Source organism: Cherax quadricarinatus, unplaced genomic scaffold (assembly GCF_038502225.1).
Source record: "Cherax quadricarinatus isolate ZL_2023a unplaced genomic scaffold, ASM3850222v1 Contig446, whole genome shotgun sequence".
In the NCBI taxonomy this organism is placed as follows: domain Eukaryota; kingdom Metazoa; phylum Arthropoda; class Malacostraca; order Decapoda; family Parastacidae; genus Cherax; species Cherax quadricarinatus.
The window spans coordinates 107,093-132,186 of NW_027195472.1; the positions used below are offsets into that span (position 1 = coordinate 107,093).

Below are 25,094 nucleotides of genomic sequence, written 5' to 3' on the forward strand. Positions count from 1 at the left end.
TTACTCTTGAACATTGGCAAAATCGAACCTTTCTGCTAATTTGAGCTCAATTAGTACAGTGGACCCTCGGGTAACGAAGCCATCGGATAGCAATAAAATTATATATTGATGTGTCTTCGCGTAAAAATATTGGCTCGGCCAATGATGAAAAACTCGGTTAGATACATTCATCCCGAACACATCCGCATGGGGGCTTGGCCACCTGCAGCTGCCCAGCCACTATGTACAGCCAGTGTGCCATTGTTTACAAGCCAGGGCAGACAGTTCCATGCATACATGTGATACATTTTGTATTATTCCATTATTTTTAGTGCATGTAACTGCTAAATAAGCCACCATGGGTCTAAAGAAAGCTTCTAGTGCCAACCCTGCGATAAAAAGGGTGAGAAATACTATCGAATTGAAGAAAGAGATAATCGCAAAGTATGAAAGTGGAGTGTGTGCCTCTGAACTGGCCCGGTTGTATAACAAACCCCAAGCAACCATCGCTACTACCTTGGCCAACAGATTTAACCCTTTCAGGGTCCGTCCCGTTGATCAACGGCTTTACGTTGAGTGTCCAAACCATAGATCAATGCCAAAATTCTAGCGCCGTCAAATTTAGCGCGAAAACGCTCATAGGCCTACATGTGAGAGAACGGGTCTGCGTGGTGGGTGTGCGCCATAAACAAAAAATCTAGGCGCCCGCATAGCATTGTGGGAACGCCGGCTCAGTTACCCTTGTTCACCATGCCTCGTCGCAAGTCAGCTCTCACTCCCCGGAAAATTGGGACTCTCCTCTTCCTATCTGATAGTTCTGACACTGATGGAAGTGGAAATGAAGACGAATTCTACGGCTTTGATCAGTTAGTGACCGAAAAGAATGACCAGGATATCGATAATAGTGCAGAAAACCCTGACGATCCTCAACCTTCTACCTCTGGTGTGGGCACTCGTGACTCACGGTCGGTTGTTCCTCATCGCAAGAGAAAACTAATATTTTCGCGTGGCCAGGCCTCTGACTTCAGTAATGATGATGATAGTGACGTGGACTGTGATTTTATTGCGCTCGACGATCAATCGAGTAGTGATAGTGAGGAATCATATTCACCAGTGAAGCGTCGGTATGTTCGCCGCCGCATGCGCTCGGGTAGTGTACCCTATGCTGTGCCCAGGGGACGGAGTACATCCCGGAGTACATCCCGTGGCCCAACACCAGTTTTAGGTAGTGATAGTGAGGATGATGTGGCTACACTTGGCATGGATAGACCACAGGCATCAGTGGATGGTGTTAGTGGTGATGGTAGTGGCACCGCCATGCGTGACTCACGAGGCCACGCTGGGACCCACGCTGCTGACTCGTCAGTTCAAGGACAAAGCGGAGCGCCAGCCACCAGCCCACCACAACCACAACCACCCGCACAACCAGCCTATGATGTCCAGTATCCACCAGCAAACCGTATGTGGGATTGGCAGCAAAATCCCAATTTTGTTCCCAAGCCTCACCACTTTGATGATTCTCAAAGTGGAATTCTACCTACTTGTCCCCTTGGAACCACGGCCAATGAACTGGAATTCTTTGAATTATTCTTTGACCAGCCATTGATGGAAATTATTGTCAGGGAAAGTAATAAGTATTTTGAGTACACCATGGCAAATACGATCTTATCACCACAGTCAAGACTACACAGGTGGAAAGAGACGACTGTTGCAGAAATGTATTTGCTTTTTGCAACAATAATGCTTATGCCTCACGTCTATAAGCATAATATAAAAGCATACTGGTCCACAGATCGGCTAATTTCTACCCCGGTCTTCAGTGAAATCATACCAGTGAACAGGTTTATCTTACTCTTACGTATGTTGCACTTCTCTGACAAAACCAGGCCTGACAGAAGTGACAGGTTATACAAGATTAGAAATGTTTTCATGTATCTCAAACAAAAGTTCAGCATATACTTTTATCCATTCAAGAATCTTGTAATTGACGAGTCTTTGATTTTGTTCAAAGGTAGACTGTCATTCAAGCAGTATATACCGAGCAAGAGGAAACGCTTTGGTATAAAACTGTTTGTACTCTGTGATTGTGACAGTGGCCTGGTGTTGGATATTGTTGTATACACGGGTAGTAAAACATTGAAAGATACCAAGATGTTATTGGGTATCTCAGGTGACGTAGTGAGAAACATGATGGCACCTTATCTTGGTAAGGGGCATACATTATATACCGATAACTGGTACACAAGCCCATTACTCAGTGATTTCATGCGAGTGAACAAGACAGATGTGTGTGGCACAGTGCGTTCTAATCGTAAACATATGCCCAGGCTCAACGCAGGTGCTCGTGGTGATGACGTGCAGGTGTTTACTGCCAATGACATCATGGCATTACGGTGGCATGACAAACGAGATGTCACATTGTTGACAACCATTCACCGTAATGAAATGCAAGACAGTGGCAAAGTTGATCGAGTGACTAATGAACGTATTCGAAAACCAGTGTCAGTGATTGATTATACACAAAACATGCGCTTGGTTGACAAGTGTGACATGCAGATTGGTTTTGTTGACTGTGTTCGTAAGAGTTACAAGTGGTACATGAAACTTTTCTTCCATCTCATGGACATTTCAATGCTCAATGCATATAATATGTACCAAATAAAGACTGGCAACAGACCACCGTATGGTGAATTTTGTTTGTCTGTTGTCAGACAACTCATAATGAAGTACCAGGTAACAACACCTGCTATACAACATGGTCCTCGAATTCCTCAGGATATACCCAAGCGTTTGAGGAGAGAAGGTGATCATTTCATAATACAGCTTCCTTCAACTAAGAAGAAATTTGCTCAGAAGAGATGCATTGTCTGTGCACAAACAAAACGACGGCAACAAAGACGCAAAGACACTCGGTTTATGTGTGAGGAATGTAAGGTGCCTCTGTGCATGGTGCCTTGTTTCAAGGAGTTCCACAAGCTCCAGCAGTTCTAAAACCATGTCCAGTGATTGTAAATATGTAAATATATGATAGAACATTAGTATTATACAATATTTGTGCATGTTTATTGTAATAAACAACAGTGGTAAACAATAATATGATAATAACTTTAGTGCGGTTATTGTGTTCAATACAGTGAGTTTATATATATACATTATATACAGTATTGGTCTCTCAGGCCCCAAATGTTAGTAGGAATAGAAAAAAATTGGAAAAGAAAAGAAAAAACAACTAAAACCACAAAATAATGTAATGCGCGTATGTGGAATTCGTCGATGTTGCCGCCACCACATCATTTTTGACAAACTTCTTGGCACTGTATCTCGGTAAGTACTGATCAGATTTTTTTTTTTGTCTTATTACCTTCACAAAAATATGCTCTTTAATTCTGTAAGAAAAAATAATTTTTTTTTTTTTTTTTTTTCAAAATTTCTTGGACACTGGAGCACCACTTCAGATTTTGGCCTTGGACCCTGAAAGGGTTAAATTAAAACCCCAACAAGTGTTCAATTGTGACGAAACAGGCCTATTTTGGAAGAAAATGCCAAACAGGACCTACACTACTCAGAAGGAAAATGACTTGCTACCTAAAGTCCTTATGGAAGGGGATTCCCCTTCCAAACAATAATACACTTCCATTATCTCCTCCCATCTCATCACTCATCAATAAATCTTCAATAAAGGTAAGTGTCATTTAATCTTCATGTCTCATTGTTTTCTGTGTAGGAAAATGTACATTTCATGTGAAAAAAAAATTTAATACTTTTGGGTGTCTGGAAAGGATTAATTGGATTGCCATTATTTCTTATGGGGAAAATTAAATCGGATAACGATAAAATCGGTTAAGGACAAGCCCTCTGGAACGGATTAAAATCGTTACCCGAGGGTCCGCTGTACTTTTCAACATGAAACCAATCAAAACCATCTCTATTTCTGTAATGTATCTTCCATTCTATCAAATGAGACCAAGAAATCGAGAATACAATCATAAATACCATACGAAAATACACCTCCAAGTCGGCGTTTTAAACCAAAAACACAGTCAGAGTTTTTTCCTCTCATTATGCACCGAGTGCTGCAGGATATTTTTTATACTGCACAAACTCACCACACAGACCTATTCTCTCACATGTAGGTCTACCAGCTTTCTCTAGCTAGATTTTAAGCCACTAGAATTTTGGTGTAATACTACGGCATCATCGCTGGCTTGCGAGCTGTAGTACTACGGTACTGACAGTGAAAGGGTTAATGGGGTTTCAAGCCTAGCTACAGGTACTACACCCCCTGAATAGGGTCCAATGTTTATAGAGTATATATTTACCTTTTCACATAATTGTATATTGCCGATATTTTCATTTATAGCTAAAATGTCTTGCTTTATATTATTAAATTAGCTATGTATGTAGGTAGGATGTAACAATTATACTTCTCACTGTGCTCGCAGTTGAAGAGTTGTGATTGGCTGTCAGCCATCGCAAACTCTCTTGCTGACTACCACTGGCTTGTTGGTGTCAGGCTGTACCTTCCATCTCGTGACGGATTAGGTCAGGGGTTTCAAATAGAGTTAGAGCTAAAGAAGGAGTAGCAATAATGTTGTTGTAGCTACAGTTAGAGTAAGAGGTAGATGGGAGAAGAGGAAGGTGGCAACAAGTAAGAGGGAGGTGAAAGTGTATAAACTAAGGGAGGAGGAAGTTCGGGTGAGATATAAGCGACTATTGGCAGAAAGGTGGGCTAGTACAAAGATGAGTAGTGGGGGGGTTGAAGAGGGTTGGAATAGTTTTAAAAATGCAGTATTAGAATGTGGGGCAGAAGTTTGTGGTTATAGGAGGGTGGGGGCAGGAGGAAAGAGGAGTGATTGGTGGAATGATGAAGTAAAGGGTGTGATAAAAGAGAAAAAGGTAGCTTATGAGAGGTTTTTACAAAGCAGAAGTGTTATAAGAAGAGCAGAGTATATGGAGAGTAAAAGAAAGGTAGAGAGAGTGGTGAGAGAGTGCAAAAGGAGAGCAGATGATAGAGTGGGAGAGGCACTGTCAAGAAATTTTAATGAAAATAAGAAAAAATTTTGGAGTGAGTTAAACAAGTTAAGAAAGCCTAGGGAAAGTATGGATTTGTCAGTTAAAAACAGAGTAGGGGAGTTAGTAGATGGGGAGATGGAGGTATTAGGTAGATGGCGAGAATATTTTGAGGAACTTTTAAATGTTAAGGAAGAAACAGAGGCAGTAATTTCATGCACTGGTCAGGGAGGTATACCATCTTTTAGGAGTGAAGAAGAGCAGAATGTAAGTGTGGGGGAGGTACGTGAGGCATTACGTAGAATGAAAGGGGGTAAAGCAGCTGGAACTGATGGGATCATGACAGAAATGTTAAAAGCAGGGGGGGATATAGTGTTGGAGTGGTTGGTACTTTTGTTTAATAAATGTATGAAAGAGGGGAAGGTACCTAGGGATTGGCAGAGAGCATGTATAGTCCCTTTATATAAAGGGAAAGGGGACAAAAGAGACTGTAAAAATTATAGAGGAATAAGTTTACTGAGTATACCAGGAAAAGTGTACAGTAGGGTTATAATTGAAAGAATTAGAGGTAAGAGAGAATGTAGGATTGCGGATGAGCAAGGAGGTTTCAGAGTGGGTAGGGGATGTGTAGATCAAGTGTTTACATTGAAGCATATATGTGAACAGTATTTAGATAAAGGTAGGGAAGTTTTTATTGCATTTATGGATTTAGAAAAGGCATATGATAGAGTGGATAGAGGAGCAATGTGGCAGATGTTGCAAGTATATGGAATAGGTGGTAAGTTATTAAATGCTGTAAAGAGTTTTTATGAGGATAGTGAGGCTCAGGTTAGGGTGTGTAGAAGAGAGGGAGACTACTTCCCGGTAAAAGTAGGTCTTAGACAGGGATGTGTAATGTCACCATGGTTGTTTAATATATTTATAGATGGGGTTGTAAAGGAAGTAAATGCTAGGGTGTTCGGGAGAGGGGTGGGATTAAATTTTGGGGAATCAAATTCAAAATGGGAATTGACACAGTTACTTTTTGCTGATGATACTGTGCTTATGGGAGATTCTAAAGAAAAATTGCAAAGGTTAGTGGATGAGTTTGGGAATGTGTGTAAAGGTAGAAAGTTGAAAGTGAACATAGAAAAGAATAAGGTGATGAGGGTGTCAAATGATTTAGATAAAGAAAAATTGGATATCAAATTGGGGAGGAGTATGGAAGAAGTGAATGTTTTCAGATACTTGGGAGTTGACGTGTCGGTGGATGGATTTATGAAGAATGAGGTTAATCATAGAATTGATGAGGGAAAAAAGGTGAGTGGTGCGTTGAGGTATATGTGGAGTCAAAAAACGTTATCTATGGAGGCAAAGAAGGGAATATATGAAAGTATAGTACTACCAACACTCTTATATGGGTGTGAAGCTTGGGTGGTAAATGCAGCAGCGAGGAGACAGTTGGAGGCAGTGGAGATGTCCTGTTTAAGGGCAATGTGTGGTGTAAATATTATGCAGAAAATTCGGAGTGTGGAAATTAGGAAAAGGTGTGGAGTTAATAAAAGTATTAGTCAGAGGGCAGAAGAGGGGTTGTTGAGGTGGTTTGGTCATTTAGAGAGAATGGATCAAAGTAGAATGACATGGAAAGCATATAAATCTATAGGGGAAGGAAGGACGGGTAGGGGTCGTCCTCGAAAGGGTTGGAGAGAGGGGGTAAAGGAGGTTTTGTGGGCAAGGGGCTTGGACTTCCAGCAAGCGTGCATGAGCGTGCTAGATAGGAGTGAATGGAGACGAATGGTACTTGGGACCTGACGATCTGTTGGAGTGTGAGCAGGGTAATATTTAGTGAAGGGATTCAGGGAAACCGGTTATTTTCATATAGTCGGACTTGAGTCCTGGAAATGGGAAGTACAATGCCTGCACTTTAAAGGAGGGGTTTGGGATATTGGCAGTTTGGAGGGATATGTTGTGTATCTTTATATGTGTATGCTTCTAAACTGTTGTATTCTGAGCACCTCTGCAAAAACAGTGATAATGTGCGAGTGTGGTGAAAGTGTTGAATGATGATGAAAGTATTTTCTTTTTGGGGATTTTCTTTCTTTTTTGGGTCACCCTGCCTCGGTGGGAGACGGCCGACTTGTTGAAAAAAAAAAAAAATTATAATTAATGATAACGTACCAGACGGTACTTAAGAGTCAGACTGATATGAAAAGTGCCCTCAGCACTATATTACCATATGTATAATTTCTCTTTGCACTACAAAAGGAGTGTAGGAGCTTATATCCTAAACAATATCAAATTCATTTACTTTGATATCGTCCACCCAGACAACTTTGTTAATAAACATCTCAAATTTTATTTCATTTGGTCATTATCAATTAGTTGCAACCTCAAAAACTCTAACAATATTTCCTCAATACAAGGAATAACCAGACTTGATCTTAACCTGGCAACTTGTTAGAAAAACCCAGAAACAGTCTGAATGCTGGAGTGGGAAACCTTCCAGCATTCTCTGGAGACGTCTATACTTTATAGATATTGCCTTTTTGTAACAATAGGCCTACCTGGAAGAATCTGGTAAAAGGTTCAGAGGTGAAGAGTTGATTGTGTAGGCCTATGTAGTTGAGTAGGTCTAGGGCGGCCCGGCGCCGGAGTTCAACCACCTCACTCTCGAACCTGCAGTGATATAACACCTGTCAATACCTGTCAAAAACTGTTAATACTTGTCAACACCACTCAACACCTGTCAATACTTGCAACACCTGTCAATACCTATCAACATCTGTTAACACCTGTCAATACTTGTCAACACCTGCCAACCCCTTTCAACACCTGCAATACTAGTCAACACCTGCCATCAATTACACAGTGAATCATGAGCAATCATGGTTTCATGAAGGTGAAACCATAAACCTGGTAGGCCTATGGTCACATCTGTTAGGTAAGGAAGCCCTGGAAAAGGATGGTAGGCCTGTCACACCTGTTAAGCAGGGATAGGATGGTAGGCCTATGGTCACACCTGTTAACAAATGTTAAAGAAGCTCTGGGGAAGGATGGTAGGCCTACGGTCACACCTGTTAAGTAGGGAAGCCCTGGGGAAGGAGGGTAGGCTTGGTAGGCCTAATTTCTGCTGGAGGTCTTGGATAGCCTGGTGCAGTCTTCTCAGCTCTGAGTAGCGACGCCAGACTACCACAGATGTTGAGGCTTCAGGACTATCACGTGGGAACACCTGTAAGACAAAATAACACCTGTAACACAGTACAACACCTGTAACACATGAAAATTACACACATGTACAACATCTGGGTATTTTCACTGAAGATGTTTCACCATCCAGTGGCTTTATTAACCCGTAAACGGTCCAAACGTATATAGTACAGTGGACCCCCGGTTAACGATATTTTTTCACTCCAGAAGTATGTTCAGGTGCCAGTACTGACCGAATTTGTTCCCATAAGAAATATTATGAAGTAGATTAGTCCATTTCAGACCCCCAAACATACACGTACAAACGCACTTACTTAAATACACTTACATAATTGGTCGCATTCGGAGGTAAAACTGTATACGTTTTTTCAAAAAAGAATAGATCTTCTTTTTGTTTTTTTACATTTGAAAATGTGTAAAAAAAACTTTGATCTACCTTTTTTTTTGTTATATTTGAAAATATGTAAAAAAAAAAAACATAGATCTACTTTTGTAGCGCAACACATGTGAACGTAGATCTGCTTGGACCGTTTACGGGTTAATACAGATCCCAGGACATAACTTGAAGACAGTAGAACTATATACAGAAGATGACGTAATGAGTCCGTCAACCTTGGTGTTGCTGCCGACTACCTCGTCTACTGTATACGTATGGTATGGTTTGTTTGCAATCGTGTCATTACGATTTCGTGAGTCGAGTTATGTATAGTTCTACTGTCTTCGTGTCCTAGAATCTGTACTGATAAAGCCGCTGGATGGTGAAACGTCTACAATAAAGATACCCAGATGTTGCACGTGTCTAATTTTCATCTTGTTGGTATTTTAGACCATTCGTGTACAACCTGTAACACAGATGTTGAGGCTTCAGGACTGTCACCTGGGAACACCTGTAACACAGATGTTGAGGCTTCAGGACTGTCATGTGGGAAAACCTATATGACAAACACCTGTAACAGTATAGCACATGTAACAACATAACACTTGTAACACAGGATAACACCTGTGACAGAGGATTGACACAGGATAACACCTGTAACAGAGGATAACACCTATAACACAACATAACACCTATAACACAGTATAACCTGTAACACAAGATAACACCTATAACACAGGATAACACCTGTAACACAAGATAACACCTGTAACACAAGATAACACCTGTAACACAGGATAACACCTGTAACACAGGATAACACCTGTAACACAGGATAACACCTGTAACAGGGTAACACCTGTAACACAAGATAACACCTGTAACACAATACCTGTAACACAGGATAACACCTGTAACACACGATAACACCTGTAACACAGGATAACACCTGTAACACAAGATAACACACGTGACACAGGATAACACCTGTAACACAGTATAACACCTGTAACACAAGATAACACCTGTAACACAGGATAACACCTGTAACACAGGATAACACCTGTAACACAAGATAACACACGTGACACAGGATAACACCTGTAACACAATACCTGTAACACAGGATAACACCTGTAACACAGGATAACACCTGTAACACAGGATAACACCTGTAACACAGGATAACACACGTGACACAGGATAACACCTGTAACACAGGATAACACCTGTAACACAGGATAACACCTGTAACACAGGATAACACACGTGACACAGGATAACACCTGTAACACAGGATATGCATCATTATTAATTAGGCTCCTGGGTGTTTGTCACCTTACATCTGCTGGGTAATGACAGTAGGTGACTAACACCTAGGTACCTACCTACTACTAGGTGAACAGTGACAGTAGGTGACTAACACCTAGGTACCTACCTACTACTAGGTGAACAGTGACAGTAGGTGACTAACACCTAGGTACCTACCTACTACTAGGTGAACGGTGACAGTAGGTGACTAACACCTAGGTACCTACCTTCTACTAGGTGAACGGTGACAGTAGGTGACTAACACCCAGGTACCTACCTTCTACTAGGTGAACGGTGACAGTAGGTGACTAACACCCAGGTACCTACCTTCTACTAGGTGAACGGTGACAGTAGGTGACTAACACCTAGGTACCTACCTTCTACTAGGTGAACGGTGACAGTAGGTGACTAACACCCAGGTACCTACCTTCTACTAGGTGAACGGTGACAGTAGGTGACTAACACCCAGGTACCTACCTACTACTAGGTGAACAGTGACAGTAGGTGACTAACACCCAGGTACCTACCTACTACTAGGTGAACAGTGACAGTAGGTGACTAACACCCAGGTACCTACCTACTACTAGGTGAACAGTGACAGTAGGTGACTAACACCTAGGTACCTACCTACTACTAGGTGAACAGTGACAGTAGGTGACTAACACCTAGGTACCTACCTACTACTAGGTGAACAGTGACAGTAGGTGACTAACACCTAGGTACCTACCTACTACTAGGTGAACAGTGACAGTAGGTGACTAACACCCAGGTACCTAATTACCCGACATACTAGAGATTAGTCCCACCCACCACTGCCCCTCCCAGGCACCTAACGCCACCACCTACATAGGCACCTAGTCCAGGGGAGTAAACTCACGGTAGAGACGACTTTATAAAGTGTGTAGCCTTTGCTGTGTCGTCTGGTGTCTTCCACCTCGAAGATCCTCACCCACTGACACCTCCTTCCCGCCGCCATCTTTGTTTACATCGTCAACATTCTCAACCGAATTTTTGAGGCATTTGGAAAATATCTCACTAATTTTTGGTGGGTTTTCTTGCAATTTTTGGGCATTGTCATTAGTTTTTGAGCAGTATATATATATATATATATATATATATATATATATATATATATATATATATATATATATATATATAGATAGATAGATAGATAGATAGATAGATAAGATAAGATTTCGTTCGGATTTTTAACCCCGGAGGGTTAGCCACCCAGGATAACCCAAGAAAGTCAGTGCGTCATCGAGGACTGTCTAACTTATTTCCATTGTGGTCCTTAATCTTGTCCCCCAGGATGCGACCCACACCAGTCGACTAACACCCAGGTACCTATTTGCTGCTAGGTGAACAGGACAACAGGTGTAAGGAAACGTGTCGAAATGTTTCCACCCGCCGGGAATCGAACCCGGGCCCTCCGTGTGTGAAGCGGGAGCTTTAGCCACCAGGCCACCGGGCCACCCGATAGATAGATAGATAGATAGATGGGGTCCACCTCTGGTGTAAACTGTAGGACCCAGAGTCTCGGAGAAGTGGATAAAAAGGCTTCAAGGAAGAATATTTGGATTTCTTCCTGAAGCAGTTTGAATATTCCACTTCCCCTACCACCCAATCTTTTCATTCTTTTTTACCAATAGGTATATTTTATTACATAATATGGCACAAAGATGGCATATACAGCACATGAGGTGTGACAGATGCATGTCTAGTACATGTTGTTACGTGTTTATAACTGGTTATAAGGTGAAAATTTCATCCAGCTCCTCAGAGCTGGGGTGTGTGCCCAAAATACAGCAGACATTACCACTCTGAACAGCAGCACTGAGTCACTGAAACAGAAAACTAGCTGCCCTGGGATCCCTAGTTACCCTGATGAGTCTTTTGCCTAGCTCCTTAAGGAACTTAGATACACAGTTTCCCCATGAGCCAAGGGTCTCTGAGCCTATGGGAACAAACATATAATGATGGGCAAGTTCTCCATATTTTCTAGACTTTTGAGACTCTGAAGCTGACGGCTGCCCCTCCTTCCTCCCTGGTGTATTGGAGATAGGTATCAGCCAAGGTAAGATAAGATAAGATAGGATTTCGTTCGGATTTTTAACCCCGGAGGGTTAGCCACCCAGGATAACCCAAGAAAGTCAGTGCGTCATCGAGGACTGTCTAACTTATTTCCATTGGGGTCCTTAATCTTGTCCCCCAGGATGCGACCCACACCAGTCGACTAACACCCAGGTACCTATTTGCTGCTAGGTGAACAGGACAACAGGTGTAAGGAAACGTGTCGAAATGTTTCCACCCGCCGGGAATCGAACCCGGGCCCTCCGTGTGTGAAGCGGGAGCTTTAGCCACCAGACCACCGGGCCACCCAAGGTAGATGTACATGTGTAGTCCCACACCACCTGCTTCCTGTCTGTCCAGGCTTGAAGGGTGATACCATCTGGATACTTCTGGCTGCCATCAGATCTGCATAGTTGGGGTGGCTCCTTTACTGCTGGGCATCCGGCTGTTGTGAGGCTCCTCTTGATAATGTTATTAACCTCCTCATGTCTTGTACTCTGATGAAGATTTAATTTCCTCGTGTTTACCATATCTGAGTAATTGAAATTTCTCATCGTTGAACTTCATATTGTTTTCTGCAGCCCACTGAAAGATTTGGTTGATGTCCGCCTGGAACATTGCAGTGTCTGCAATGTCTGCCTGGAGCCTTGCAGTGTCTGCAATGTCTGCCTGGAGCCTTGCAGTGTCTGCAATGTCTGCCTGGAGCCTTGCAGTGTCTGCAATGTCTGCCTGGAGCCTTGCAGTGTCTGCAATGTCTGCCTGGAGCCTTGCAGTGTCTGCAATGTCTGCCTGGAGCCTTGCAGTGTCTGCAATGTCTGCCTGGAGCCTTGCAGTGTCTGCAATGTCTGCCTGGAGCCTTGCAGTGTCTGCAATGTCTGCCTGGAGCCTTGCAGTGTCTGCAATGTCTGCCTGGAGCCTTGCAGTGTCTGCAATGTCTGCCTGGAGCCTTGCAGTGTCTGCAATGTCTGCCTGGAGCCTTGCAGTGTCTGCAATGTCTGCCTGGAGCCTTGCAGTGTCTGCAATGTCTGCCTGAAGCCTTGCAGTGTCTGCAATGTCCTCCTGGAGCCTTGCAGTGTCTGCAATGGAAGACACTGTCATGCAGATTCGGGTGTCATCTGCAAAGGAAGACACGGTGCTGTGGCTGACATCCTTGTCTATGTCAGATATGAGGATGAGGAACAAGATGGGAGCGAGTACTGTGCCTTGTGGAACAGAGCTTTTCACCGTAGCTGCCTCGGACTTTACTCTGTTGACTACTACTCTCTGTGTTCTGTTAGTGAGGAAATTATAGATCCATCGACCGACTTTTCCTGTTATTCCTTTAGCACGCATTTTGTGCGCTATTACGCCATGGTCACACTTGTCGAAGGTATCTTATTTTCATTAATAAGATATCTTGACATGTCACATAGGTTATTATACTGTCTGTTTCTGTATTCCTCAATAAGTGGACAATTAAGTACATAGTGTTCAAGACAGTGACCATATGTCTGGTCACATAATTTACATTTAGTTTGACCATCATGTGTGTGTCTCCCAAACTGCCAGAAGTACTTGTAACCAAGCCTAAGCCTGGCCACTACAACATCAGTCAGTACTTGTAACCAAGCCTAAGTCTGGCCACTACAACATCAGTCAGTACATGTAACCAAGCCTAAGTCTGGCCACTACAACATCAGTCAGTACTTGTAACCAAGCCTAAGTCTGGCCACTACAACATCAGTCAGTACTTGTAACCAAGCCTAAGTCTGGCCACTACAACATCAGTCAGTACTTGTAACCAAGCCTAAGTCTGGCCACTACAACATCAGTCAGTACTTGTAACCAAGCCTAAGTCTGGCCACTACAACATCAGTCAGTACTTGTAACCAAGCCTAAGCCTGGCCACTACAACATCAGTCAGTCTGTTCACATTACACTTTGCACACAGAATAGGAGGAAAAAAATCCTGGGTAGAGGCATGGTTGACAAATAGGCAGCAGAGAATTTGCATAAATGGGGAGAAATCAGAATGGGGGCACGTCAAAAGTGGTGTTCCACAGGGGTCAGTGTTGGGCCCGTTGTTGTTCACAATTTACATAAACGACATAGATGAGGGAATAAATAGCGACATAAGCAAATTTGCTGATGACACCAAAATAGGCCATCTAATTCATTCTAATGAGGACACTAGAGCACTCCAGGATGATTTGAATAGACTGACACAATGGTCAGAGAAGTGCCAGATGCAGTTTAATATAGACAAATGCAAAGTTTTAAATGTTGGACAGGAAAATAACCATGCCACATATAAACTAAATAATGTAAATCTTAATATTAATGATTGCAAAAACGATTTAGGAGCTCTGGTTAGCAGTAATTTAAAACCAAAACAACAGTTCATTAGTGTTCGCAATAAAGCTAACAGAATTCTTGGCTTCATATCTAGAAGTATGAATAATAGAAGTCATCAGGTTGTTCCTCAACTCTATATATCCTTGGTTAGGCCTCATTTAGATTATGCTGCTCAGTTCTGGTCACCGTATTACAGAATGGTACTAGTACTGGTACTAGTAGTACTATGCTGCACAGTTCTGGTCACTGTATTACAGAATGGATATAAATGCTCTGGAAAACGTACAGAGGAGGATGACAAAGTTGATCCCATGTATCAGAAATCTTTCTTATGAGGATAGACTGAGGCCCTGAATCTGCACTATGAGGATAGACTGAGGCCCTGAATCTGCACTATGAGGATAGACTGAGGCCCTGAATCTGCACTATGAGGATAGACTGAGACCCTGAATCTGCACTCTCTAGAAAGACGTAGAATTAGGGGGATATGATCGAGGTGTATAAATGGAAAACAGGAATAAATAAAGGGAATGTAAATAGCATACTCAAAATATCTAGCCAAGACAGGACTCGCAGCAATGGTTTTAAGATGGAAAAATTCAGATTCAGTTCAATTCAATTCAATTCGTATTAGAATGTTGAGAAACGAACCAGACACTGTCACAGTGAATCTTACCAAGTGTTTAGAGGATTGTGAAAACGTGCAATTGCATTAAGTTTTATAACCTGCATGAACTGTATCACTGTAGGCAACAAGAGCATTTCACCCCTCCATGGAAGATGTGTTCATTTAATATCACATACCTACAAGTCCCTCCCAAGAAGCTCATTGCTAGTAATCCCTTCCTTAAATCTCTTGTTAGAGCAACTGCTCAAGAAGAAATTTTTCGCCTAGCTGGTAGTAATAAGTTATCACAAGTTATATACACTGATGGATCTAAACAGGAGTCTTCTGGCAGGGCTGCATCTGCTCTTGTTGCTACCTCCAGCAGAGTCTTCTGGCAGGGCTGCATCTGCTCTTGTTGCCACCTCCCTAGTTAAGAACCATAATAAATTTGTTGAGTTAGGCATAAGAATTAACAACTGGGCGTCTACACTGCAAACTGAATTGTTTGCAATCCTAATGGCGCTAAAGCTAACCTATGACACTGAGCTTGACTCTATCATCATTACTGATTCTATGTCATCACTGAAGGCTCTTGGCTCATATAATGACTCCAACAACATGCTCATTGGGGAAGCCAGGTATAGATACTCAAAAATTAGGGACAAAGGAATTAATGTACAATTGCTATGGATCCCATCACACATTGGATTACTCCTTCATGATAAAGTTGATATGTTAGCCAAGAAGAGTACCCAGAAGGAGAATGTTGAATATAACTTTGGTATAACTGGGTCTAGCATTAGGAATAATATTAGGAGAGAAGTAAATAATGAAGATGATTGTTATAGGAATGCAGTTAGAAGCCTGAGTAGATCTATAACCCACTATGATAACATGAACGTAGATAAGTATGTTTATGGAGCAACTTGCAATGTGAACACTGACTGATGTTGTAGTGGCCAGACTTAGGCTTGGTTACAAGTACTGACTGATGTTGTAGTGGCCAGACTTAGTCTTGGTTACAAGTACTGACTGATGTTGTAGTGGCCAGACTTAGGCTTGGTTACAAGTACTGACTGATGTTGTAGTGGCCAGACTTAGGCTTGGTTACAAGTACTGACTGATGTTGTAGTGGCCAGGCTTAGGCTTGGTTACAAGTACTGACTGATGTTGTAGTGGCCAGACTTAGTCTTGGTTACAAGTACTGACTGATGTTGTAGTGGCCAGACTTAGTCTTGGTTACAAGTACTGACTGATGTTGTAGTGGCCAGACTTAGGCTTGGTTACAAGTACTGACTGATGTTGTAGTGGCCAGACTTAGGCTTGGTTACAAGTACTGACTGATGTTGTAGTGGCCAGACTTAGGAGGGAAAGGGATTATATTTTTTTTTTTTTTGTTTTCAACCGATTTATTTTATTTTTGGTGTACTTTTAGAGGTGCATATATAGTTTAATGTGACAAAGTTTCAGTATGATTGGCCAACAAACAACATAGAAAAAAATATTAACATAATTTTGACATATGGCAGCATCCCCTGACAAATTGGCACTACGAGTGGCACTTCCGACATTCCCAACTGTTAGAATACAACTAGCACGAGTCTTTTACGTTGCCATTTCATCTAATATATCTTATTATCATGGTAAAAAAAAATACATTTGACAGAATTTTTGGCATTCACCAAAATATCTGCCTTTTACCCCCCACAAAATCAAAAATATTTGAGATATTCCAAAAAATCCAACATTAAAAATTAAAACACACTTTGTTTTATATTGTCTGTGAAAATCATTTCAATACAATCATTAATAATGGTTCAGGTCCGCGAAATAAGTGAATAAGTTACTTCCGAGACATAGGCCTAGAACGCCGGTAGGCCTACCGTCAAAAAAAAAATTTTCTTTTTTCGCGAAAATCGCGTTTGTTTCGGTGTATTTCTTAGTAAACTGATGTTCTAGTGCAGTTATCCTCTTCAAAACATCGTTTTCTCTCACTCACAGACCAAACAATACAACATGGAGATGAGGAGTAACTTTTTTATATCGAAATATTGCTGGTGGACTCTGGCTATATTATGGCCTATTTTATTCAGTCTAGAGTATATAACATGTTTGTTTGTTATTTACAGTGATTATTATATCATATTAGATCAATTCTGATAGATAAATAAGCCGTATAGTTAATATATAAGCTGATATAAGCGTAATAATGAAATGATTTCACCTGGCACTCTCTGGAGAGGGATCACTGCCGAGTGTACCCAGGTGCTTCCCGATAGGCTAGACGTCTATTGATAAGCTCCACCTACTCTTATATGATGCCAAATAATCAATTATTATATTAGAAAGAATAATGCAAAGAAAAAGCGATAAAAAACAAGGAAAAAATTCCAAAAAATACATAGGTTGAGAACAGACGCGCTACCTACATCGCCGCCACCATACCTGATATAAATGACTATAATTTCTTGTAGAAACGTTGTAGAACATTGATTCTTGTACCATTGTGTTGCCAAAGAGTTAAGCTATTTTTCTATATGAATAACTCATTTTCATAAATTTTCGAATTTTTCTTGAGAGCGCTGAAAAAAATCCCTCACTCCCCCCCTTAGGCTTGGTTACAAGTACTGACTGATGTTGTAGTGGCCAGACTTAGGCTTGGTTACAAGTACTGACTGATGTTGTAGTGGCCAGACTTAGGCTTGGTTACAAGTACTGACTGATGTTGTAGTGGCCAGGCTTAGGCTTGGTTACAAGTACTGACTGATGTTGTAGTGGCCAGACTTAGGCTTGGTTACAAGTACTGACTGATGTTGTAGTGGCCAGACTTAGGCTTGGTTACAAGTACTGACTGATGTTGTAGTGGCCAGACTTAGGCTTGGTTACAAGTACTGACTGATGTTGTAGTGGCCAGACTTAGGCTTGGTTACAAGTAATGACTGATGTTGTAGTGGCCAGACTTAGGCTTGGTTACAAGTACTGACTGATGTTGTAGTGGCCAGACTTAGTCTTGGTTACAAGTACTGACTGATGTTGTAGTGGCCAGACTTAGGCTTGGTTACAAGTACTGACTGATGTTGTAGTGGCCAGGCTTAGGCTTGGTTACAAGTACTGACTGATGTTGTAGTGGCCAGACTTAGTCTTGGTTACAAGTACTGACTGATGTTGTAGTGGCCAGACTTAGTCTTGGTTACAAGTACTGACTGATGTTGTAGTGGCCAGACTTAGGCTTGGTTACAAGTACTGACTGATGTTGTAGTGGCCAGACTTAGGCTTGGTTACAAGTACTGACTGATGTTGTAGTGGCCAGACTTAGGCTTGGTTACAAGTACTTCTGGCAGTTTGGGAGACACACAGATGATGATCAAACTAAATGTAAATTATGTGACCAGACATATGGTCACTGTCTTGAACACTATGTGCTTAATTGTCCACTTATTGAGGAATACAGAGACAGACAGTATAATAACCTATGTGACATGTCAAGATATCTTATTAATGAAAATAAGATACCAGATATACTAAGCAAATTTCCTAAATTTGCTTGTAACAGATAAGTGAACTATAGATATGTAGATATAAATCCATATGTATTCCTGTTAACCCTTTGGGGCCTAGTTCCTAGGCCTTTTGTGTATCCACATGCTCTCGTGCTACCGTCCACAGGATGGATATGGGGTGCACAATAAACTAGCCACTTCGGTGGCAAAATCTAAAAAAAAAAATCAATTCAATTCAAAGTTTATTCTCTATAAAGATTACAATGTTGAATTTACAGAATTTGGTTGTTGTGTGGTTTACATGTAGTTAAATAATGATTACAGAGTGTACCACTAGAACACCTAGCATGGCTAGGCATTTCGGGCAGACTTAGTTTAATTCTTTATTTTAAAATATTACAAATTATGAGGTAAGTTGGTATTATGGCTAAGTGACTAAATACTAGTTTGTGAGTTTAGCAATGTGAATGCTTTTGTTTTGGCACAGTACATAGTTTCAGTATTGGAGTATCACAGGATTCATTATTTTAAGATTGAGATTAATATTTCTGTTTATGGTCAAATGGGTGAGTGAGTGTAAGTGTGAACCACCAGGTGGTATTCGTGTAGTTAGTTGACGGGGTGTATCAGGGAGATAAGATGTTTTCTAATGGTAGTTTTGAAGGTGATGAATGTGTCTGCAGTTCTAGAGTTCTCAGGTAGGGTGTTCCAGATTTTAGGGCCTTTGACATACATTGAATTTTTGTAAAGGTTTAGTCGGAGACGGGGAATGTCGTAGAGATGTTTGCGTCTGGTGTTATGCCTGTGGGTTCTGTCACAACTATCAAGAAAGCGTTTTAGGTCAAGGTTGATATTGGAGTTTAAGGTCCTATAGATGTAGAGGCCTGGTCACAGACCGGGCCGCGGGGGCGTTGACCCCCGGAACTCTCTCCAGGTAAACTCCAGGTAACAGTAGTAAGTGTGGATGTACTGAACAGGGAGTAAGTTTAGATCTATGAAGAGGGGGGGGGGTGTTGCCAGGGATGTGATTTAGTGATTATTCTTACTGCAACTTTTTGTTGGGTTATTATTGGCTTTAGGTGTGTTGCTGCAGTTGATCCCCAAGCACAAATAGAATAGGTGAGGTATGGATAAATAAGTGAGTGGTATAGTGTGAGAAGAGCAGTTTGCGGCACGTAGTATCGTATCTTGGAGAGGATCCCAACCGTTTTGGATACTTTTTTGGTTATGTGTTGGATATGGGTGCTGAAATTCAGGTTGTTGTCAAGGTATAGGTCTAGGAATTTGCCCTCATTATGTCTGGTAATTCAGGAAGGATATAGGAAAGTACTGGTTTGGTAATACCTGGAGTTTACCTGGAGAGAGTTTCGGGGGTCAACGCCCCCGCGGCCCGGTCTGTGACCAGGCCTCCTGGTGGATCAGCGCCTGATCAACCAGGCTGTTGCTGCTGGCTGCACGCAAACCAACGTACGAGCCACAGCCCGGCTGATCAGGAACTGACTTTAGGTGCTTGTCCAGTGCCAGCTTGAAGACTGCCAGGGGTCTGTTGGTAATCCCCCTTATGTGTGCTGGGAGGCAGTTGAACAGTCTCGGTCCCCTGACACTTATTGTATGGTCTCTTAACGTGCTAGTGACACCCCTGCTTTTCATTGGGGGGATGGTGCATCGTCTGCCAAGTCTTTTGCTTTCGTAGTGAGTGATTTTCGTGTGCAAGTTCGGTACTAGTCCCTCTAGGATTTTCCAGGTGTATATAATCATGTATCTCTCCCTCCTGCGTTCCAGGGAATACAGGTTTAGAAACCTCAAGCGCTCCCAGTAATTGAGGTGTTTTATCTCCGTTATGCGCGCCGTGAAAGTTCTCTGTACATTTTCTAGGTCGGCAATTTCACCTGCCTTGAAAGGTGCTGTTAGAGTGCAGCAATATTCCAGCCTAGATAGAACAAGTGACCTGAAGAGTGTCATCATGGGCTTGGCCTCCCTAGTTTTGAAGGTTCTCATTATCCATCCTGTCATTTTTCTAGCAGATGCGATTGATACAATGTTATGGTCCTTGAAGGTGAGATCCTCCGACATAATCACTCCCAGGTCTTTGACGTTGGTGTTTCGCTCTATTTTGTGGCCAGAATTTGTTTTGTACTCTGATGAAGATTTAATTTCCTCATGTTTACCATATCTGAGTAATTGAAATTTCTCATCGTTGAACTTCATATTGTTTTCTGCAGCCCACTGAAAGATTTGGTTGATGTCCGCCTGGAGCCTTGCAGTGTCTGCAATGGAAGACACTGTCATGCAGATTCGGGTGTCATCTGCAAAGGAAGACACGGTGCTGTGGCTGACATCCTTGTCTATGTCGGATATGAGGATGAGGAACAAGATGGGAGCTAGTACTGTGCCTTGTGGAACAGAGCTTTTCACCGTAGCTGCCTCGGACTTTACTCTGTTGACGACTACTCTCTGTGTTCTGTTAGTGAGGAAATTATAGATCCATCGACCAACTTTTCCTGTTATTCCTTTAGCGCGCATTTTGTGCGCTATTACGCCATGGTCACACTTGTCGAAGGCTTTTGCAAAGTCTGTATATATTACATCTGCATTCTTTTTGTCTTCTAGTGCATTTAGGACCTTGTCGTAGTGATCCAGTAGTTGAGACAGACAGGAGCGACCTGTTCTAAACCCATGTTGCCCTGGGTTGTGTAACTGATGGGTTTCTAGATGGGTGGTGATCTTGCTTCTTAGGACCCTTTCAAAGATTTTTATGATATGGGATGTTAGTGCTATTGGTCTGTAGTTCTTTGCTGTTGCTTTACTGCCCCCTTTGTGGAGTGGGGCTATGTCTGTTGTTTTTAGTAACTGAGGGACGACCCCCGTGTCCATGCTCCCTCTCCATAGGATGGAAAAGGCTCGTGATAGGGGCTTCTTGCAGTTCTTGATGAACACAGAGTTCCATGAGTCTGGCCCTGGGGCAGAGTGCATGGGCATGTCATTTATCGCCTGTTCGAAGTCATTTGGCGTCAGGATAACATCGGATAGGCTTGTGTTAATCAAATTTTGTGGCTCTCTCATAAAAAATTCATTTTGATCTTCGACTCTCAGTCTGGTTAGCGGCTTGCTAAAAACTGAGTCATATTGGGACTTGAGTAGCTCACTCATTTCCTTGCTGTCATCTGTGTAGGACCCATCTTGTTTAAGTAGGGGCCCAATACTGGACGTTGTTCTCGATTTTGATTTGGCATAGGAGAAGAAATACTTTGGGTTTCTTTCGATTTCATTTATGGCTTTTAGTTCTTCCCGCGATTCCTGACTCCTAAAGGATTCTTTTAGCTTAAGTTCGATGCTTGCTATTTCTCTGACCAGTGTCTCCCTGCGCATTTCTGATATATTGACCTCTTTTAGCCGCTCTGTTATTCTTTTCCGTCGCCTGTAAAGGGAGCGCCTGTCTCTTTCTATTTTACATCTACTCCTCCTTTTTCTTAGAGGAATAAGCCTTGTGCATACATCGAGTGCCACCGAGTTAATCTGTTCTAGGCATAAGTTTGGGTCTGTGTTGCTTAGTATATCTTCCCAGCTTATATCGGTTAGGACTTGGTTTACTTGGTCCCACTTTATGTTTTTGTTATTGAAGTTGAATTTGGTGAATGCTCCCTCGTGACTAGTCTCATTTTGTCGGTCTGGGGCTCCACGCATACATGTCTGAACCTCAATTATGTTGTGATCTGAGTATATTGTTTTTGATATGGTGACATTTCTTATCAGATCATCATTGTTAGTGAAGATGAGGTCTAGTGTATTCTCCAGTCTAGTAGGCTCTATTATTTGCTGGTTTAAATTGAATTTTGTGCAGAGATTTAAAAGCTCGTGTGAGTGTGAGTTTTCATCAGAGCTGCCTCCTGGTGTTATTACTGCAACAATATTATTTGCTATATTCCTCCATTTTAGGTGCCTTAAGTTGAAATCCCCCAGGAGCAAGATGTTGGGTGCAGGAGCTGGAAGATTTTCCAGACAGTGGTCAATTTTTAACAGCTGTTCCTGGAATTGCTGGGATGTTGCATCCGGAGGCTTGTAGACTACCACAATGACTAGGTTTTGGTTCTCGACCTTTACTGCTAAAACTTCCACTACGTCATTTGAGGCATTAAGCAGTTCTGTGCAAACAAGTGACTCTGCAATGTACAGGCCAACCCCCCCCTTTTGCCTGTTCACTCTGTCACATCTGTATAGGTTGTAACCTGGGATCCATATTTCGTTGTCCAAGTGATCCTTTATGTGGGTCTCAGTGAAAGCCGCGAACATTGCCTTTGCCTCTGCAAGCAGTCCACGGATGAAAGGTATTTTGTTGTTTATTGCTGGCTTTAGACCCTGTATATTTGCAAAGAAGAATGTTATCGGACTGGTGGTATTGTTGGTACTGGGGGGGGATTTTTTTTCCGGCATTAGTATCTGTATCTGTTGGTTTGGAGTGGAGGCCATCGACTGTGGTTCCACTCCAGGAATGACTGGATTTGGTGTACGATTTCTGCCATTTCCTGCCAGTTTTTTTTCCTTCCTGGTACTAAAAAACCTCTCCCTCTTGAGTGGCTGTGGCTACCCAGGTTTTCCCATGGCCTGGATGTTTTGTATCTTTTTGTCCCCTTTAGATGGTATGCCTGGCAATTTAAGTTATAGCACAGTCTTTCCTGTACTGAAGAGGTACACATTTCAGGGTGAAAAAGCTTACAGGAAGGGAGTTTGCATTTTCCTGTTGTCATATGGGCATGACATTTTCTAGGGTGGTCATAGTTGCATGTCCCATCTGTTTTTCCAGATTTCCCATGCCAGCAGATACCAAGTGCATAGTATGTGCACAGGCTTGGTTTCCGTTTGCCTTGGGTTTCTGTGACTGTATTCCCTGTTGGTGCATGTTTCCCTGTCTTATTCCTATCCTCCTTAGCACCAACAATGGAGCTCCCACCAGTTGTTTTTGGTAATTTATCCTCACTATTGCTATTGGAGTCCTCTTGTTTGCTATTTCCTGCGGTATTTCTGGTTTGCAATATTGGTTTTATCTTATCTTTGACTACACTTGTTTCCCTACTATGGCTCCTGTCCTCTATGAGGTCATTTATATGTATTCCTTCCTGCGTATAATTCCCGACTACCTGGACAAAATCTCCAGCTTCACCATTACTGTCTCCCAGGACAATATCTCCAACTTCACCATTTCTGTCTCCCAGGACAGCACCTCCAGCTTCACCATTACTGTCTCCCAGGACAGCACTATCAGCCCCACATTTACTGACTACCAGGACATCACCTCCAGCCTTACAGTTTGTGACTACATGGCCAGTATCAAGGGCAGTACCATTCAGCCCAGACTTTTTATGTTCCCATCTGTTGTAGAAAGCTTCCAGGTTTTCTATGAAAGCAGCTTTGATGTTATCCTCTTTTAATACCCTTGTGATTTTAGTCCACAGATTTTCCTCATTTGGGCATACCCAAAAACACTTCTCTGTTTTAATACTGCTTGTAGCTAGTTCTGGGATATCTGCACAAGGGGCGTGACACCAATTTCCACAAAAATGACAATTTATCCATGTGGAAGCCTGTTTGTTTGACTGACCACAGACTACACACAGCTTCATAATGATTTGAATGGTTGATTTACTGTAATTCTACTAGCAACCTCTTGAATATTATATTAATAACCTTAAATGAAGCTCTAGCTATTTGTATTTCTGTTTCTAACTCTTTTTGTATATTGGACAGCTTACCGTCACGTTCCTGATTTTTAATGTTTGTGTTTATAAGGGCGCCTACAAACCCATCCGTTTACAGTCTGCTTTATTGTCCAACGAAACTGTTTGAAACCAGTCAAGGGTTCGGACCAGTCAAGGGTTCGGACCAGTCAAGGGTTCGGACCAGTCAAGGGTTCGGACCAGTCAAGGGTTCGGACCAGTCGATCTGCTCTGATCAGTGGGTCACTTATTTAAAACATACTGGTCGGTGATTTGAGCTAACACATGAAGGATCTACTGGAAATTATCTACCCGAGTAATATGTGATTTGACTGATACAAAAGTATAACTTGCGTGTTGAAGAGCCGGTGATATCTGGCAGCTCCTACAATGACGTACAGTCGACCTCTTTGTTTATCAATCGCTGTATCTGGCTTTTCTATTTTTGTTTTTCCGTCTCCACCACAATAAATGCTATATTATCACTATAGTTGACTGGTGCAAATTTTGGAGGAAGGACGCTTTTTCTGTAGTAATAATTGCTTCTCGTTGTGTATATTGCGACCGCTGGTAACTACAGGTTATATGAAATTCACAGTAACGTCTCGTATTTCAAGAAAAAGAAACTAATGAAAGTCACTCCACTCCACTAAGTACCATTATAATACTGGTTAGTTGCTACTACAACACTGTATTCTGCTATTCACTGGTATCACTAGATTATATGCGAGTACACTAGCAGGCCAGGAAGATTATTAAAAACAGCTGACCTGTGGTAAGTTTCTGGCGACTTCTGGCACCTGCCTCTATAGGCTTATCACTTCATTTACAAATTCACCTGTTTTCAAATGACACTTTAGCCTTTATCATCAATATACTAGGGAGCCACTGTAGTATACACTATACACTATGTATACTCAATGCTTTCAGGGAGACTTTCTTTCCTCTGACACAACGTTCAATTATTATTATTTTTTCACACGGGAAACAGGCCTATGATTCCCCTC

The 25,094-nt window shown here is 42.0% G+C and overlaps 1 protein-coding gene across 3 annotated transcripts in view; it reads right to left on the bottom strand.

Annotated features, from left to right (window-relative positions):
• The window catches only part of LOC128701053 (ribosomal protein S6 kinase delta-1), a 94,067-nt gene extending 83,227 nt beyond the window's left edge, over positions 1–10,840 (bottom strand). For all 3 annotated transcript variants that reach the window (XM_070080438.1, XM_070080436.1, XM_070080435.1), the window contains exons 1-3: positions 10,740–10,840; positions 8,043–8,197; positions 7,533–7,644 (exon numbers count right to left, since the gene is read on the bottom strand). In XM_070080438.1, the coding sequence (XP_069936539.1) occupies positions 7,533–7,644; positions 8,043–8,197; positions 10,740–10,838 (366 nt within the window). In that variant the 5' untranslated portion in view covers positions 10,839–10,840. The remainder of the gene's footprint in view (positions 1–7,532; positions 7,645–8,042; positions 8,198–10,739) is intronic.
• Positions 10,841–25,094: the final 14,254 nt, after the last annotated feature.